At 46.8% G+C, this 16,722-nt stretch overlaps 1 protein-coding gene across 1 annotated transcript in view; it reads left to right on the plus strand.

Annotated features, from left to right (window-relative positions):
* Zc3hav1 (zinc finger CCCH-type containing, antiviral 1) overlaps nucleotides 1-15,590 on the plus strand; it is a 47,179-nt gene extending 31,589 nt beyond the window's left edge. The window contains 6 exon segments of the mRNA XM_040728491.1: nucleotides 2,880-3,000; nucleotides 5,155-5,257; nucleotides 7,826-7,916; nucleotides 8,582-8,712; nucleotides 8,960-9,093; nucleotides 12,110-15,590. Coding sequence (XP_040584425.1) covers nucleotides 2,880-3,000; nucleotides 5,155-5,257; nucleotides 7,826-7,916; nucleotides 8,582-8,712; nucleotides 8,960-9,093; nucleotides 12,110-12,378 — 849 coding nt within the window. The 3' untranslated portion in view covers nucleotides 12,379-15,590.
* The last annotated feature ends 1,132 nt before the right edge of the window (nucleotides 15,591-16,722 follow it).

A 16,722-nucleotide genomic window follows, 5' to 3' on the forward strand; every position in this document is an offset into this window, starting at 1 on the left:
GTGAGTACCCCCTTCCCTCTAGGTTTTTCCCTCTAGGTCTTAGGTTTTTGTTGCTGTGAAGACACACCATGACTATGGCAACTCTTACAAGGAAAGCACTCCATTGAGGGGGCTTGCCTACGGTTTCAGAGGTTCAGTCCATTACCATCATGGCGCGACATGGCGGGGTGCAGGCAGGCCCGCGTGGTCCTGGAGAAGGAGCTGAGAGTTCTACATCTGGATGTCAGGAAGCAGGAGGCGGGGCTTGAGCACTGGGCGTGGCTTGAGCATGGGAGACCTCCAAGCCCCACCCCCACAGTGACACGCTTCTTCCAGTGTAGCGCAAGTTCTAACAGGTCTCGCTAACAAAAACTTTTCTAACCCTGTGAATCAAAGGAAGAGACCTTTACACAAAAGGACAGACGCTCAGTGTACCCAGACTTGTATTCCTCCTACTGTGGGCTGGCCTAGAATCTTCTAGTCCAGTCCTTCAAGTTCATTTAAATCTGACCAAATGCGAGTGACCAGATGTGTTTTGCTTGGCAGGGTGGGTTAAGACATCGCCATCACTCCCCTAACTTCCCATTATTGCCCTCTTTGCTGGCCTTGCATTTGGAGCTGACACACAGAAGGCTGGCTCGCACCTCCAGCCCATCCTTGAGAGTGAGGAAACAGAGAGAGAGAAAGAGGTCTTAAAGTCAGAGTGACTTCACAAGGAACAGATGAAACTAAGCAATGTAAGGACCAAGAAATGGCAGCGTGAGGCTTCGTGGAGTTAGCACTGAGGGGAAATGCAGCTGTTAAAAGCAAAGAGAGCCGGGCGGTGGTGGCGCACGCCTTTAATCCCAGCACTCGGGAGGCAGAGGCAGGTGGATCTCTGTGAGTTCGAGGCCAGGCTGGACCGACAGCCTCCAAAACAATACAGAGAAACCCTGTCTCGTAAAACCAAAAAAAAAAAAAAAAAGCAGAGAGAGACGCTACCCATTAGGAAGTCCCCAGTTCCCCCGTGGGAAGCACAGTGACTTCTCAGTAGGGATACCACTGTCTCTGCCAAACGTCCCTGTCCCCCGTGGACACGCTGTGGAAGGGACATGTGTGCTGTGGGAAGGGCGGCCTCTGCAAGCATCCGTCCCTCCCCGTCTGTTCAGCAGCGGTTCCCAAAGGTCTTAGCAGCACACACGCTTCTGCCAGTGAATCCTTCAAGGACCCTAATTGAGCAAAAGGAGCAGGGCACAGCTGCCGTTTTGAAATACGGTAGACGCCAGACCTGATGTATGTCTCAAAAAAACAAACACAGTTAGAAACTGATAAGAAACAAAGCAAGAAGGGAGTGAAACCATCTATCACGTTTTATCTTTGGAGTTCAATGCAATGGAGTTAAGAAACGCACAATGTTTTTAGAATGCTTTTTGCGTCTGTGTTGGGCAGAATTCAGAACTGTCCTCAACTGCACTAGACCCCAGAGCCTTGTTAGTCAAAGCGAGGTTGGCAGACCAGTAGCATCGGCGTGTCGGACATGAGGTTCAAATGTGACCCCTCGGCCCTTCCCCCACCCCCTGGAGCACAGTCTGCCGTTCAGTCCGTTCCATGGCGTGCTCCCTGTGGCGTGCTCCCCGTGCGAGCGGTTTGGGAAGGTGGGTTGAGGCACAATAGGGCGGGACCGGGACCTATAAAGCTTGAACAGAGAGTTGAAGGATACAAGACTTGAAGCTAGATGGGTAGGAAGTCTCAAGACCTCATGAGGATGTGCTCCCTTTGGGGGTTCTTCGAGCCAGAAGGAGGGGCGTGGGGAGCCAGGCGCCACCCAGTCATGGCGGCCATCTTCCATTTCTGTGTTAGTGGAACCGCATCAAACATCTTCGCGGTTTGACGTCATCCTCGGCTGTTGAAGCTTAGAAATCTACCTTTTGTCTTGGCGCCGTCTCCCACCTGCATTATGTAAAAGGGTCTGAGTACAAATGTCCCTCCTCTAGCCCTGCTGGTCTGCAGGACTGAGAGAGCATGTAGGCCTTAGGCCCTAAGGTGTTTTCCTCAGGTGCGTCTCCAGTGCCTTCTCCTTCTCCAGTGCCTTCTCCTGACGGACATTTGGCAGACCTTTAAATCGTGAGCCCCTCCCCATGTAGGCAGCTGGCAGGGTGGCCATCTTCATCCCCTCTGCTCTAGCTCTCCAGGAATGGTTTGCACCTGTTCTGTTGGGAGCCCCTGAATCTAGAGTTTTACATCCAGCCTGTACCTGCTGCAGGGTGGATTCGGTGGGGCGGTGGCGTAGTTCTGACACATGTCCTTCCCTACCCATCCTGAGGTTTACATCCTTCCTAGATGCCTTGGAACCAGAGATGAGGCCTACATTTCTTGGGTAGTCAAGCTCCTTTCATAACAGTCTCAGTGGGTAGTAAGCCAATACATCTTCAGTGTAAGTGCCAGGCTGGAGGCCTGCTCGTTCTAATTTCTGTGCTTGAAGGCACAGGAGTCAGGTCATTTCTGTTTGAGCAGCAGTCTCCCTATTGGAGCTTAGAACTTAACAGGAGTGTTAGAAAGGCTTCTTGATTCTCCTACAACTCCAAACTTAACTCCCCAAGATGTTCCGATCCATGCAAGACTGTCGAATTCCGTCCCAGTGGGTGCAGATGGGTTTGTATTGTGCAGAGACTATAAAAAGAATATCGCCGCCGTGGGCTTCAGGCACTCTCCGAAAGAATCAGTTTCTATAGAACAGTGCTCTCTCCAGCACTGTGACTCGGTGTCTGCTAGGAAGTTCTTAAGCCTCATTTTGGAGAGAGCATGCCTCCCTAATCCTATCGCTAAAGGCAAACTAAACCGTAAGATGGAACGGTAGAGATCTCCCAGAAACCTAACCCTCAAGTCCTTACCTGTGTGTTCTCTACTGTTGCTGTGCATAGAGAGAAAGCCAGTTCAGTTCCGACATCAGCTCTCCGTACCTGGAGTCTGTCTTCCAGTCCTGTCCCAGGGGAGTTGTGCAGTTTCAGGCCGGCTCACAACACTACGAATTAAGCTTCCAAGGTGAGTTCTTGTCTTTGGTGGTGTGGAATGTCTGTGGAGTCTGGCACTGGGCACACCAGAGTAGACACTCCCCGCTCGTGGCCACACCCAGGGTCAAGGGTCACTTTTAGCGTGGGAAGTGTCTCTGAGAGTGTCTCTGAGCTGGTGGCCATCAGATCCATGTTCTGACTCCTGCCCCTTCTCTCCTTCGGGTTCTTCAGCATTGAGTCACCGATGACTACAATGGAGCCTTGGTACTCTGGGCACCCTTAGACATTTAGAAAGTTACTCTTGGCTTCGTTTACCACCTCCACGTAGGCGCGTGGCTTTTCTGCCACCGTGCTGTGTTTTGTGTTTTTCTGCCACCATGTTTATGTGAACCTCTGTAGGGAGGTCTTGGTCGCTTCCACCGGTCTGCCTGCTGTGTTGAGTGAGAAAGACATGGGAAACAAATTTGAAAGCGCCGTCCCTCTGGCACCATGCCTGCTGGTAGCAAGACGCTTGCCCTTTGGGGGGGGGGGGGGGTCAGGCTTGAAGATGGGATGCTTTCTCAAGTCTTTTTCTGGCAGTCTCTGATTTTGAGTCCTAGGCAATTGATTGTGTCACAAACAATGTAACTTCAGAGCCTATAGTATACACCCACCATGTTGGAGATCAACCTGGCATTCACACCAAGACATGTTGAAATATGCCCACTGCTTCATTTCCTCTGTGTCCACTAGAAAAAAAAAAACGGTCAGTAAATAAGAGTATTGAGTGTTAGTGGGTTTTAGGGTAGTTGTCTTAGTTTGTATCTCTGCTGTTACGATAATACCACCACGACCAAAAGCAACCTGGGTTTAGGGAGGCCAGGGCTCAAGCTTGAAGCAAAAACCGTGGAAGAGTGCTGCTTACTGGCTTACTCAGCCGCCTTTCTTACTCAGAACAGTTCCGGCTGCCTGGACATGGCCCTGCCCACAGTGGGGTGGGTCCTCCCACATAATTAGCAATTTAAAAATGCCCCCTTGGGATGCAGAGGCAGCTGTGAGTTTGAGGCCAGTCTGGTCTACAGAGTGAGTTCCAGGGCATCCAGGACTGTTTCACAGAGGAAACCCTGTCTTGAAAAAAAAAAAAAAAAACCAAACCAAGCTTGGGAGGCAGAGGCAGGTGGATCTCTGTGAGTTCGAGGACAGCCTGGTCTACAGAGCGAGTTCCAGGAGAGTGAGGACTATTACACAGAAAAACCCATCTTTAATCCCTAGCACTTGAGAATCAGAGGCAGGAGAGTTCCTATGGCTATTAGGGATACACAGTGAGACCCTATGTCTCAAAATCCCTCAAAAGTATGCAGTTGATTTTTAATGCAGATGCTTCAAGAACAGCGAACCCTGTGAGTCCCTAAGCCATCTCTTAAGTCCTCGGTTTAATTTTTTTTTGTTGTTGTTGTTGTTTTTACAAGACAGGGTTTCTCTGTATTGTTTTGGAGGCTGTCAGTCCAGGCTGGCCTCGAACTCACAGAGATCTGCCTGCCTCTGCCTCCCGAGTTCGGGGATTAAAAGTGTGAGCTGCCACCACCACCACCACCCCCACCCCACCAGCTGTACTATTTCTAAAACTTCATATTAATAGGTTTCTTACAGTATACGTTTTGCACATTGCTGGGTTCTTTCAACTCAAAATAATGGCTTTAAAAATCATTTATGTTGCTGCAAATACAGTGGTTCTTCATTTTGATTTGCTGAATAATTCTGTTAAATGCATGCTGTAGCTTATCTCATGCATCAATTTGTGGACATCAGGCTTGTTTTTCAGTGTCTGGTTGTAATAATGCCTGTGAACACTTCCATGCTGGTCTTTACGTAGGCATTGGTTTTCATTTGTTTGGGTGGGGTTTCTGGATGTGTTAGGCTTCATGAGAAGCTGCTTAATTTCCAAGTGAGATATTATTTTATACTCTAACAATACATAGCAACTTGCTTTTTGAAAAAGGTCACTCTTGGAATTTCGAGCCAAGTCTACAATTGGAAACAACATTCTACAGTTGATGTGTTGTTTGTTTGCTTTTATCTGAAACCGCTCTCTATTTGTACATTTAAGATTCGGTCATGAATGTTAGCTATTCAAGTGACCTCTGGGAAGAAAGAGTCATTTTCTAGGACCGAGTCTTGATTTTTATTTTATTTTTTCTGTCTATAGGGATGATTCAGACAAACATAGCTTCCAAGACTCAGAGGCATGTAGTCAGACGGCCAGTGTTCGTCTCGCGGACGGATGTGGAGCACAGGAGGAGGGGCGCAGAGTAAGTGTTCTGAAGCTGGTTAGCTGGCAGGCGTCTGAGCTGCTCGGGCCCTCACCTCAGGCCCTCATCTTGCTGCCCATGCACTGCGCATCTGGGGGCTGCCTTCTCGGGAAGTTCCTGCTTTTGTTTTCACTGTTAAGCAACATGGCCTGAGTAAAAGGCCCAGGCTAGGGGAGCAGGCCGTCCGTCAGCCTTTTTATTAGGCCTTGGATTTCTGGTATAGGGTGGGAGGGTTACTATACCAGGAAACGAGCATTTGCCCCTAACTCCCAGGGGATTTTAGGCATCCATATTCTGGGCCTCATCTGCTCCACCTGTGACTGACTGGATGGGGGAGTGTGCCTGTGAAGTACTGTATACAGTGGATTTTTGGTTTGCTGTGGGTTTTTTGTCTTTGGTTGTGCTGTGTGGTTTATAAAGGGCAGGAGGCTGGGAAATAGGCTTGAGCTAGCAGCCTGGTTAAGCCCTTAACCTGGTTAAGAGCTTTGGAGAAAGATAAAGTTGGCTAAATGCATTGGTTTTAGTTTTAATTGACTTGCAATCATTGTACCAACGGGGCATTTCAAGGCGGGTTTTTTGCTGTGGGGGATTCATTGTAACTTGCCTGTCTGCTGTGAAACTCAGTAAAGTCTCATTGTTGACAAACTTTGCAGTTGGATTTTTTCCCCCCCCTGGGGGATGTGTGATTACATGAATCAGGTTTCAAGGCAGGTATTAAATCAAACTGTTGTAGATTCTTGTGGTTGTAAGAGTCCAAGGCGGATTACCATTAGGCAACATGGGAAATAACATCTAGAAAGATCTCAAGCATGGAATGGGCAGGGGGTGGTGTCCAGGAGGGAAGTGGGAGCCAGTACTATAGGATGGAACAGACGTGTCCAGGTCCTCCACTGTGATCTGGTCTGAGACCCAATGCTAGTCACCTAAGTTCACACACTGAGGATGAACCACACTGTTCCCCCCCACCCCCACCCCCACCAAATAATGTGTCTAACAGCAACACTGCTCACTGCTGAAGCCCACCTTCAGACCCTGGGAAGAGGAACGGACAGCTTCTGGTTATTTCTTTTATTCCTCTTGGTGTTAGGCTCTGTGGCAATACACGTGGACATCTAACAAAACTGACAATAATTGATTAAGTGGCATGCAATGACGCTCATTTCATGTACAGTTTTCCCACTCTCTTTGAAATGACCTTTTATAGCTGGTTTATCTCTTAAGCTGCTTTTCAACTCTTTAAGTGTACCCTCTATTTTTAAAGTTTTTGTGTGTGTGCAGTGCACACATGCGTGTGCCTGTGTGTTCTCACCCATTCTGATAGGTGTGGGGTCTGAAGTGGACATTGGTATGTTCTCCTCGATCACTTCATCTTGAGACATGGTCACTCACCCATCCGCTAGACCGTCCAGCGAGTCTCTGGAGCACACTCCTAGGCTGGTGTTATGGAGGGTGCCGTCACACAAGGCTTTTTATGTGGGTGCTGGGGATCTGAACTCAGGTCCTCACTATAGCAAACCATCTCCACAGTCCGTCTCTCCATATTTTCTTACTTTGTTTGTTTGTGTTTTTTTGCGATAGGGGCTTCTATGTAGTCTTAGCTCGCCTTGAGTTCAATGTGTACACCAGGCTGGCTCTGAGCTCAGACTTATGCCTGGTTCTGCCTCCTAAATCCTAAGATTAGAGGTTTGTACCTCCACGTTCATTTCCCTCTTGTTTTTAAAATGTAATTAAAAAAAAAAGAAATGGGTAATTTGATCTATCAAAATATACTCTAATGGGATCATTTTATGGATGGCTTCTGTAAGCTGGTTGCAAGATTTTTAGAATTTGGGGTTCTTTGTTTTGGTTTGGTTTGTTTCTTTTGTTTTTCTTTCGGGTTTCTTTGTGTGGCCCTGGATGTCCTGGAACTCGCTTTGTAGATCAGGCTGGCCTCGGACTCACAGAGGTCTACCTGCCTCTGCCTCCTGAGTGCTGGGTCAGATAAAAGGCTTGTCATCATGCCTGATGATTTTGAGGACTAGTTGAGTGCAGACTGGCTTTTGTTCAAGAATGCGGCACCAGGGGTGTTTTTATTGCAACAAATAACATCTTTCTATCCTGTTTACCAACACTAAGGGATGTCTGCAGTCATTCCTGTCTTCCAGCTGACCTGTTACCCTGAAATACAGTTTCCACAGAAAGGAAGATCCTTCCCACTGTGCCTTTCTGAATTAACTGCCTATCATTTGGCACACATGGGTGTGCAAGCATACCCACCAGGAGGTCAGGGGACAAACCGGAGTCTGTTGTCATCCAGCCTGGAAGGACCCAGCAGCAGTCAGACCCAGACCATCAGGCCTACAAGCGAGCAACCTTGTGGACTAAGCTGTCTCGCCTGCCCAGTGTTTTTATAACGGAAAGAGCATTTACATTATTTAATTACGCCCTTTTTGAAAAAAACTGTGGTTACTGGAACCAGGGATTTTCAGGGGTGCCAACAATGGGTTTCCCAGGAAGCCTTGGCTTTCTGGCTGCATGTTGAGGGTAGAAAGGGAACCAAGTGAATTTTCCTTCTGTCTTTATTTGTAGCTGGCAGCCAGTGATGCCTGTGGTAGAGGCTCTGACCCTGGATTCTCCTCCCCAGAGGAATACTAGCACATTTCCTTCTAACAGATACGAGGTACTTGGTTTTACTTGTTTTAAAGGTAAAAGCATGTTTTACGTGCTTTGCAGTGTCTGGGTGTGTTATCCGAGTGAATGAGTGTTTCTGGGTTAGCTCCAGATTAAAGACAGGTGTCTAGGTATGATTGGGACGCTTTCCCAGAGAATGGCTGTTTTCCAGGGCATCTCCCTGTGTTCGGGGACGCAGTGCCACTTAGGCAGGTTCCTTACGGTGACCCTGGGAGATCACAGCAACGCTGATAAGGGTGTAACAAGAGCTCAGAGAATCACAGTTGCCTGGCTCCGTGTGTCTTAATGTGTCACCAGCCTGGCAAGGACAAGACCATTTTCCAGTCTGTCGAGCCTTCACAACTGGCCCGGGTCTGATTGTGTCGCTTAGGTACCTCTGATTGCTCTGTCACTGGTTGGTTTTGGAGTTTGGGTTTCCTGGGTCTCTGGACTGACTAAGTCCCATACCATATAAATTGGCCTGAACAGACAATACCCATGCCTGTTGGTTCATTACCAGAATGAACAAGAAGCCAGATATGGAAACGCTGAGCCAGCCTATCTCACCCGAGAACAGAGTGGTGGTCATGTCATGGGGGGGGGGTGCACGTGTGTGGATATCGCATGTTTTTTAGTATTTCCTAGTTTACATTTAAGCATCTAATTTTTTTTCAGTTGGTATCACTCGATAGCCAGGATGTGGAGTATGTCACAATAAGTGAACTTTTTAAAGCATCCATGAAGTATTTCAAGATTACAACCATAAAGAGGATATGGAATGAAGACCTCTGGAACACTTTTGAAAGGTGACGTAATCCAACCTTGTCCGGGACCATGTTGTTAAAGTAGACTAAGTTTTATTTTATTTTCACATTTGTTTGGTACGAGGGTGGCAGGGCATTGCGTGCATATCCCAAGACAATTTGGCTGGAGTCGTTTGCCCCCTCTGACCATGTGGGTCCGAGGCGATTGAAGCCAGGCTGTCCCGCTCAGTGGCAGCCATCTTGCTGGCCCCGTTTCTTGCTACTGAATCTCACCGTTTCTGTGTATCAGGAAGAAGGTGGCGATGAGGAACAGCAACGAGATGCTTCTGTTTCACGCAACATGCCGTGCCCACGTGGATTATATCTGCAGGAGCAATTTCGACTGGATCCTAAACGGGAGTCGGGAGACCAAATACGGAAAAGGTTTGTGCTGGAGTAGAGAGAGCCATGATCCCAGCCCCGCACACGATGCTTTTGTTGAGATGTTCTTGGCATTAGTTTGTAAACCTGCGTGTCTGGGCTTCCGTGGCCCTGGGAGAAAATGAGCTAAGCTACCTTCAGCCTGTGTTAGGACAGGTCTCTCTTGACTTGGGGGTGTGGGTGTTAGGCCCTGGTTCTGGGTCTTTCTGTCTTGTTCTTCTCTGGGGACAACTCAAGGTCTTCATACTTGTAAACTGCTCCGTCTACTGGCTGTGTCGTCTGCCGCTAGTACTTACTGGAGATGCCTCTTCCTGTCCTGTGTCTGTGGATGCAGAGCCTTTCAAACTATCTTTCTGTTGTCGCCAATGGCTTCCAGTTAAGAATGGGGAGAGGGGCCGGGTGGCAGTGGTGGCGCACGCTTTTAATCCCAGCACTGGGGAGGCAGAGGCGGGTGGATCTCTGTGAGTTTGAGGCCAGCATGGTCTACAGAGTGAGTTCCAGGACAGCCTCCAAAACAATACAGAGAAACCTTCTCAAAAAACATAAAAAGACGGGGAAAAGAGGCCCCTTCTCATCTCAGCCACACTGGGCTTTTAGAGGCTTGCCCTCCTTTTTTTGTTGAGGAATCATTCACTCTTTGTGGGCGTTTGAGGAATGTAACATAGTCAGACCCGACAGCACAGCACAGCACAGCACAGCACAGCATGGTATAGAAATTCATGGCGGGGACCGGGCGGTGGTGGCGCACGCCTTTAATCCCAGCCCTCGGGAGGCAGAGGCAGGAGGATCTCTGTGAGTTCGAGGCTGGGCTGGAACGATAGCCTCCGAAACAATACAGAGAAACCCTGTCTTGTAAAACCCCCCCCCAAAAAAAAAAAGAAAAAGAAAAAGAAAGAAATTCATGGCGGGGACCAGACCTATCACAGTGAAAACTAATATAAAACATGTGTGACGGTGGTGCTTGCTTTTAATCTCGGTACTTGGGAGGCAGAGGCAGGAAGATCTCTTGAATTGGAGTTTAGCCTGGTTCACACAGAGTTCCAGGACAGCCAGCACTACATGGTGAGACCCTGTCCTAAATATAATAAAACCGTGATAAAATACACAAGGCATGCCACTGCTTCTGTGATTCAGAGACTCCCTGGATCAGTGTGGAGCACAGCTGTAGTGAGCTGGTAGAAACTGAGGTGCTGGGGACAACTAGGAAGGAGGGGACAGATAGCAATGACCGCTGGAGGGAACGGTCACAGACGGGAGGCAGGTTGGTAGATTTGTTTCTATGTTTGGTCGTTTTCCAATTCCTGACCAACTCTATAAGTCTGCAAAAGGATCCCGGATGGACCCATTCTCCTGCAAATAAGTTTGCTTTGATTAAACCTTACAATGGTAAGAAAACCCAAACGACAGAGTGGGGGGGGGGGGGGTCTGGGGAGATACAGAAACGGTTCAGGGCTGAGAGAGTAGTCCAGGCTCAGTTAGAGGACCGAGTATGAGCCTCACAACTCAAATGAGAGAAAAAAAACACAAGGCATAATGACATATACTTGTAATCTCAGCAGGGAAACAGACAGGTGCATCCCTGGCTCTCACTGAATGGACAGCATAGCTTCAGTGGCGAGTTTCGGTACCAGCGAGAGATCCAGCCTCAGCCAGCCAATGAAGAGATGTGGATGGCACTTGAACACCTGCACCTAAGGGTGTCCTCTGACTTAGGAACACGCACATGCAGGCACACGCCCACGGGTGGGAGCTCACACTCCAGAGCACGCGCATGCACGCATGCATGCTGCTAATCATAGTACTCGGGACCGGTGCCTGAGGCCAGGGGATTGCTCTAAGTTTGAGGCCAGTCTGAGCTCCATAATGAGATCCATCTCAAATTCCAAAGCAAGAGCCGGGGATTTAGTTCAGTTCGTAGACTGCTCTTCTGGTGAGTCTGCGTCGTTCCACTCTTTAGCTTCCAGAGAGAGGACAGATGCCTTCCTTCAAGGCGTGTTTTTTTTTTTTTTTTCCTTTGTCCCAAGTAAGGTAAGGGCTCTGATTAATGGGAACAACAGCTTTAACAATTTTAGCCACTTTGTTGGTACCTGTTTGCTCTGCCCCGCCCTTACCTTTTTTCTTTAAGATTTATTTATTTATTTATTTATTTATTTATTTATTATGTATACAATGTTCTGCATGTACACCTGCAGGCCAGAAGAGGGCGCCAGATCTCATTTTAGGTGGTTGTGAGCCACCATGTGGGGTGCTGGGAATTGAACTCAGGACCTCTGGAAGAGCAGTCAGTATTCTTAACCACCAGCCCCACCCTTACCTTTAAATGAATTTATCATTCTTTCTTTGGCAAACTGCACTGTTTTTAATTGTCTTTTTGCTCTGAATTCTCATTTTAAGTCTAAATAAACACAGTGTGCAGTAGCTATTGCAGCCTGGATGTTACTGTCTGGAGTTTCCTTTGCCAAACAACTTAGATCTTTACCTGTACATTCAGCTTTGTTCAAGTGGTCAGGACATGGGCTAGAGAGAGAACTTGGGGTTAAGAGCGCCATCTGTTCTTCCAGAGGACTCATGTTCAATTCCCAGTGCCCAAGGGAGGCTCACAGCCATCTATGACTCCAGTTCCAGGGCACCTGATATCGTCTTCTGCTCTACACGGTTGGTGGGAAAGGCGTGACAACTGTAATTCGGTTGATCAGATTATAGCCACAGTCAGGAAGTAGGGAGGGTGTGTGTGTGTGCATGCGTGCACACGCGCGCATATCTGTTTTCTTCCTTTTCCACCCAGTCTGGGTTTCTGGCCCTTAGAATGATGTCACCTACATTCAGGGTGGGTCATCCAGTTACCTCCCTGGAGATGCCTCCCACCTATCTGTTCAGTTAGGTATATATGATGAGGATTAACTATTCCAGAGGGCTTATAAGGGTCAGTAAGGTGTTATTGGCAGACGTTTCATCCATACGTTGTAACCTGTGCTCATTGATTAAATAACAATTTCCCACTTTTTCTGGTTATTTCTAGGAAATTACTTTGCAAAAGAAGCCATGTATTCCCACAAGAATTGTCCATACGAGGCCAAAAACATCGTCATGTTTGTCGCCCGAGTCTTGCCTGGAAACTCCATCGAAGGCAATGTGACATACAGCAGGGCGCCTGCTCTCTATGACAGCTGTGTGGACAGCAGGTTGAATCCCTCCGTCTTTGTCATCTTCAAGAAAGAGCAGATTTGCCCAGCATATGTGATTGAGTACACGGAGCTAGAAAAAGAGAAACCCTGCACAATTAGTTAGAAACGATGCATACTGCGCCGAGGCCATTCTGTTGACTTCCAGGACCAAATCATCCCCGGGCAGCAGTTAGACTTTTACATTTCCTTGCTACCGTTACCTAACGTCTTAAATCAGCAATTCTCAAAACTTCTCTCCAAATTCACAGTCCCAGGTTGTCCCCCCCCCCCCCAAGAACAAGGCAGTGTTTTTTGTAAAACCTGCCCCATGACTCCAGCATTTTGAAGACATTTCACCGTCTTAGCATTGCTGGTGAGGCTGATTTCTAAATTGTCCATAATCTGATCTTCCCATGTACTCTTCGTTTTCACTGTGTATGTAGCATTGTTTTGGTTTCACTTAATTTGAACTGGATATTAGTTTGGGAAATTTGAGGGACATGTAATAATGTTTATTGAAATAGGGACATATAAGACATTGCAGCTTTGGGTAACTTGCTGAGGAAAAAAGTTTAAAGGCTACATTTAAACGATACTGAGACACAAAAAGCAGTACGCAATACTGTATACTACCATGCGATGAAACTGATCTGAGGAACATATTTCTGTCTCTCTGCATTTACTTAGAAGACAGATTCCATGGAGTTGGCTCTGAAATATAATGATAAACGCCCCGACATATAGTTCAGAATCAACTAACTGGAGTTAATTGTCCATTTAGACTCTTGCTGTCCGAGCTCTAATTTATCTGATTACAGAGGACGCTTTTGCACGTCAGGCTTTTTGTGTGTGTAATCATCTGGATTTTAGTAAGGTTAGGTTGCAGCACTGATAAACCCCAGTGTTGTTGGGATTTGCATACAGAAACCAGGAAAGGTCTTCTGTGTTTGAAGGCTGGGCCTTGTAAGGAGACTAGACTGATTTGTTGGTGAGCGAAAGGCTGTGCAGAGAAAAGTGTCCCACATAGTCCTTTACCTGCTAGCCACATCTTCTGGGAAAGCGTAGTGGGTGTGGTTTTTTAGAGCATTTAGGATGCCTGGACCAGTTTTTTTTTTTTTCCTTGCTTACTACATGCGAATCAGGCTCTTCCTTCCAACCCCCTTTCTCGACACTCAGTGCCAGATGCCCAGTTTTCCTGTTATACTTCTTCCTTTCCTGTTACATTCCTTCCGGCACACGTTCGACATTAGTGGGTAATTGGTCGGAGTTTTCATCAGTCGCTTTCCTTTGAAGGTCTCCAGAATCTTTTAGAGTAGGATTCTTTTCATTCATTGCCACTTTTTTTTTTTTGTTTTGTTTTGTTTTTTTGGTTTTATGAGACAGGGCTTCTCTGTATTGTTTTGGAGGCTATCGGTCCAGCCTGGCCTCGAACTCACAGATATCTGCCTGCCTCTGCCTCCCGAGTGCTGGGATTAAAGGCGTGTGCCACCACCTCCCGGCGCCACTTTTTTTTTTTTAATTCACTGATTTCCCTTTTCTTTTTTTTCTCATGTGGTATCTTCTGTTTTGGAATACTCAATTCTCTGACGTAGATTTCATACTGTAGACATGCAGTGATTATAACTACGCAGTAAGCTGACTTCTAGTTGGATGTTTTCCTGCCATCTCCAGCTCAACAGGCTCAGAATGGAACACTCTTTGCCTCCTTCAAAGAGATCGGTTCGTGGTGTGTTTGTGTCCCGCCCCCCCCACACCCGCCTGCCCCAACCCCCCTAAACAGTATAACTTGCTCCCTGCTATGCAAGCAGAAAGCTAGACTTCCTTCCAGGCTCCCAGCATCCCCCAATCCCTTACACGTCTGAGTCGTTCCTAAGCCTGTTCTGAAGTCCTTGCGGTTCTTGGTAACTTTTGTACCTACTTCAATTCAGTGGTTCTGTTGGGGTTCCCACCCCTCCCTGCACTAGGCAATAATCTGTTTTAATCTCTAAAGTGCAATTCAGACAATATATTCTCCATATAACTCCATTAATTAAAAAAATAAGTCAAAGTTAATATAATTTAAGAGGTCATAACTCCGGCACTTACATTACTAAGACATAATGGAGTCGTTAGATGCCTACACTTACCATGAATCAGTATGAGCTTAGAAGAAAGGAATTGGCCGAAGGTGAAAAACCAGGCACATATGTGGACATCAGAGTAAAAACTACTGACACAAGTCACTCACAGATGTCAGCACTATCTGTTCATGGTAAGAACGAAATACCTTCGTTGTAATAAAGATACTGTACAAAAGAGCTTACAGATTGTCCGGAGAATGAAGAGATACATTCTTGCAGACAAGCTGTAGGTCGTACATGAATGTCTGATGAGGCATTCAAAACTCGAATAGGGCGCAGAGTAATTTCTTATTGTGAGGAACTGCCCAATAGGTCGAAAGATGCGTAGTTCGCTCTCAAATGCTAAATGCCAGTACTGCCCTCCTGCCCACAGTCATGACAACCATAGACCCCACTAGACATGTTCATCCTTTTAAGGGTAGATCTTTTTCATAATGCCTTTTGCCATCGTGAGATGATTTATAGGCAATACAGTCTACATGAGTTTATTAAAACTTAATTTAGTGCCCTACCTGTTTTATAATGGGAATGAAACCTAGATGTAATGAACACACTGAATTCCAGTATGTCAGTGCTCAGGCATGACTATGCTGTAGGTTTTAAAAGATGTTAACTCACTATGAATAGGTTTGGGCTTAAGAGTTTAGCAGTACAAAGTACAGGAAAATGAAAGATGGAAGGGATGGGTGACACAAACCAGATGGCATTGGGGTACACCATAGCAGACCATGCACCTTATCTGTCCTATGGTGAAGGAAAGGGCGGGATCACCTTAATTGAAGTGATAATAAGACAGGACAAATTACATTTTGTCTCAGAGGAAACCACGTGTTCTCTCTCAAACTGTAGGTCCTGCATAAGTGTCCAACAGGACATTAGGTAGTCGCGAGGGTGCGGAACAGTCTGCGTGTGGGACTGACCCACCCACACGCAGCAGAACGCTTGTTCTGCCTCAGGTTGCATCTATATAGTGCCGGTAACAACCTTCAGATACAAAGCCAGCAACCGTTGCTCTCCAGGATACTCAATGAGAACCACTGACCTCGTTAGCTGACAGCATTCTCGGATCCATTTGGTTGTTACTCCCATTCTGTTTTACTATAGAATACCCAGATCCTTGCTTCACAAACCCCCCAGTTTTAAAACTGCTTTGTGCCTTGATTTTTCTTTCTGTCTTTATCAGCCTTCTTGTCTGTTCAATAAAAGAAAAAAGTAATTTGGTTCATTTGTCTTCATTTGTTCTGCTTATGGCTACCTCAAAACAAAAGCAAGGAAACCCTGTTAAGAGAAGCTTTTTCTTTGTGAGAGAAGCCTTCCCGCCAGCCTGGTTCCAGAGCCGCATCAGTCCCAAATAAACACACAGGAGGCTATATTAATTATGAAGCTGTTGGCCTTGCTTGTTTCTTACTGGCTAGCTCTGACTTAAGTAATTACCCCATAATTGTTAATCTAAGTATGTCTCTTACCCGAGAATAGTTCCGGGCTCCTACCCCATGGCGTTACATCTCGAACTCTCTGTGTTTCTCCTTCCCAGAATCCTCCTGGACTCCTAGTCCCACCTATCTAGATTCCTATTGGCCAGCAGTGCTTTATTAACAAATGTACAGGACTTCCCCCATCAAAACCTTCAACTGTAGAGATGTCAGACTGGAAGGCAAAGGTAGGCGTGGTGATAGCTGAGGCTACAGCTGATTGGCACAGCTGTGGACTACAAACTTTGGGAGAAGGAGGGATGTATTAGAAGCCACAAACATACTTTGTCTCCTCTGGTCCCAAAGGTAGTAACAGGGCCAGGTTGAGATATGAAAGTGCATATGTTTATAAACAGAATTATCCTGTTGGCCAATCCACAAAAACCTTGCTCTAAATCGGGGCATGATGGCAAATGACTTTAGGCAGAGTCAGCAGAATCTCTGGGAGTCCTCGGCCATCCTGATCATAGTGAGTTCTAGGCCAGCTAGGGCTACATAGGGAGACCCTGTCTTCAAATCAGAGTCATTGTCTATTGCCTGGGGATGTAGCTCAGTGTGTAAGGGTCTATATCACACAAATCCGTATCAATTCACCAGCACTACATAAGATCAAGGGTGATGGTGCTTGCCTGTAGTCTCAGCACTTGGGAGGTGAAGAATCATTAAGTTAAAGGCCGTCCTTAGCCGGTTCAAGGCCAGTCTGGAATAAGCGAGTCTCTGTTTTTGTTTTTAAAGGTTGGTGCCATTTTCTAATCTTTTTTTTTTTCATTAGAAAGCTGTGGGTGATGGAGAGAAAATGAGAGCAATGTTCGCAGGGGCACACATTTGACAAAGTGAGGACAGAAGGGCCATGAGTTGGGCTTCAGTGTCAATTGG

Source organism: Mesocricetus auratus, unplaced genomic scaffold, assembly GCF_017639785.1.
Source record: "Mesocricetus auratus isolate SY011 unplaced genomic scaffold, BCM_Maur_2.0 Super-Scaffold_100019, whole genome shotgun sequence".
Taxonomy (NCBI): Eukaryota; Metazoa; Chordata; class Mammalia; order Rodentia; family Cricetidae; genus Mesocricetus; species Mesocricetus auratus.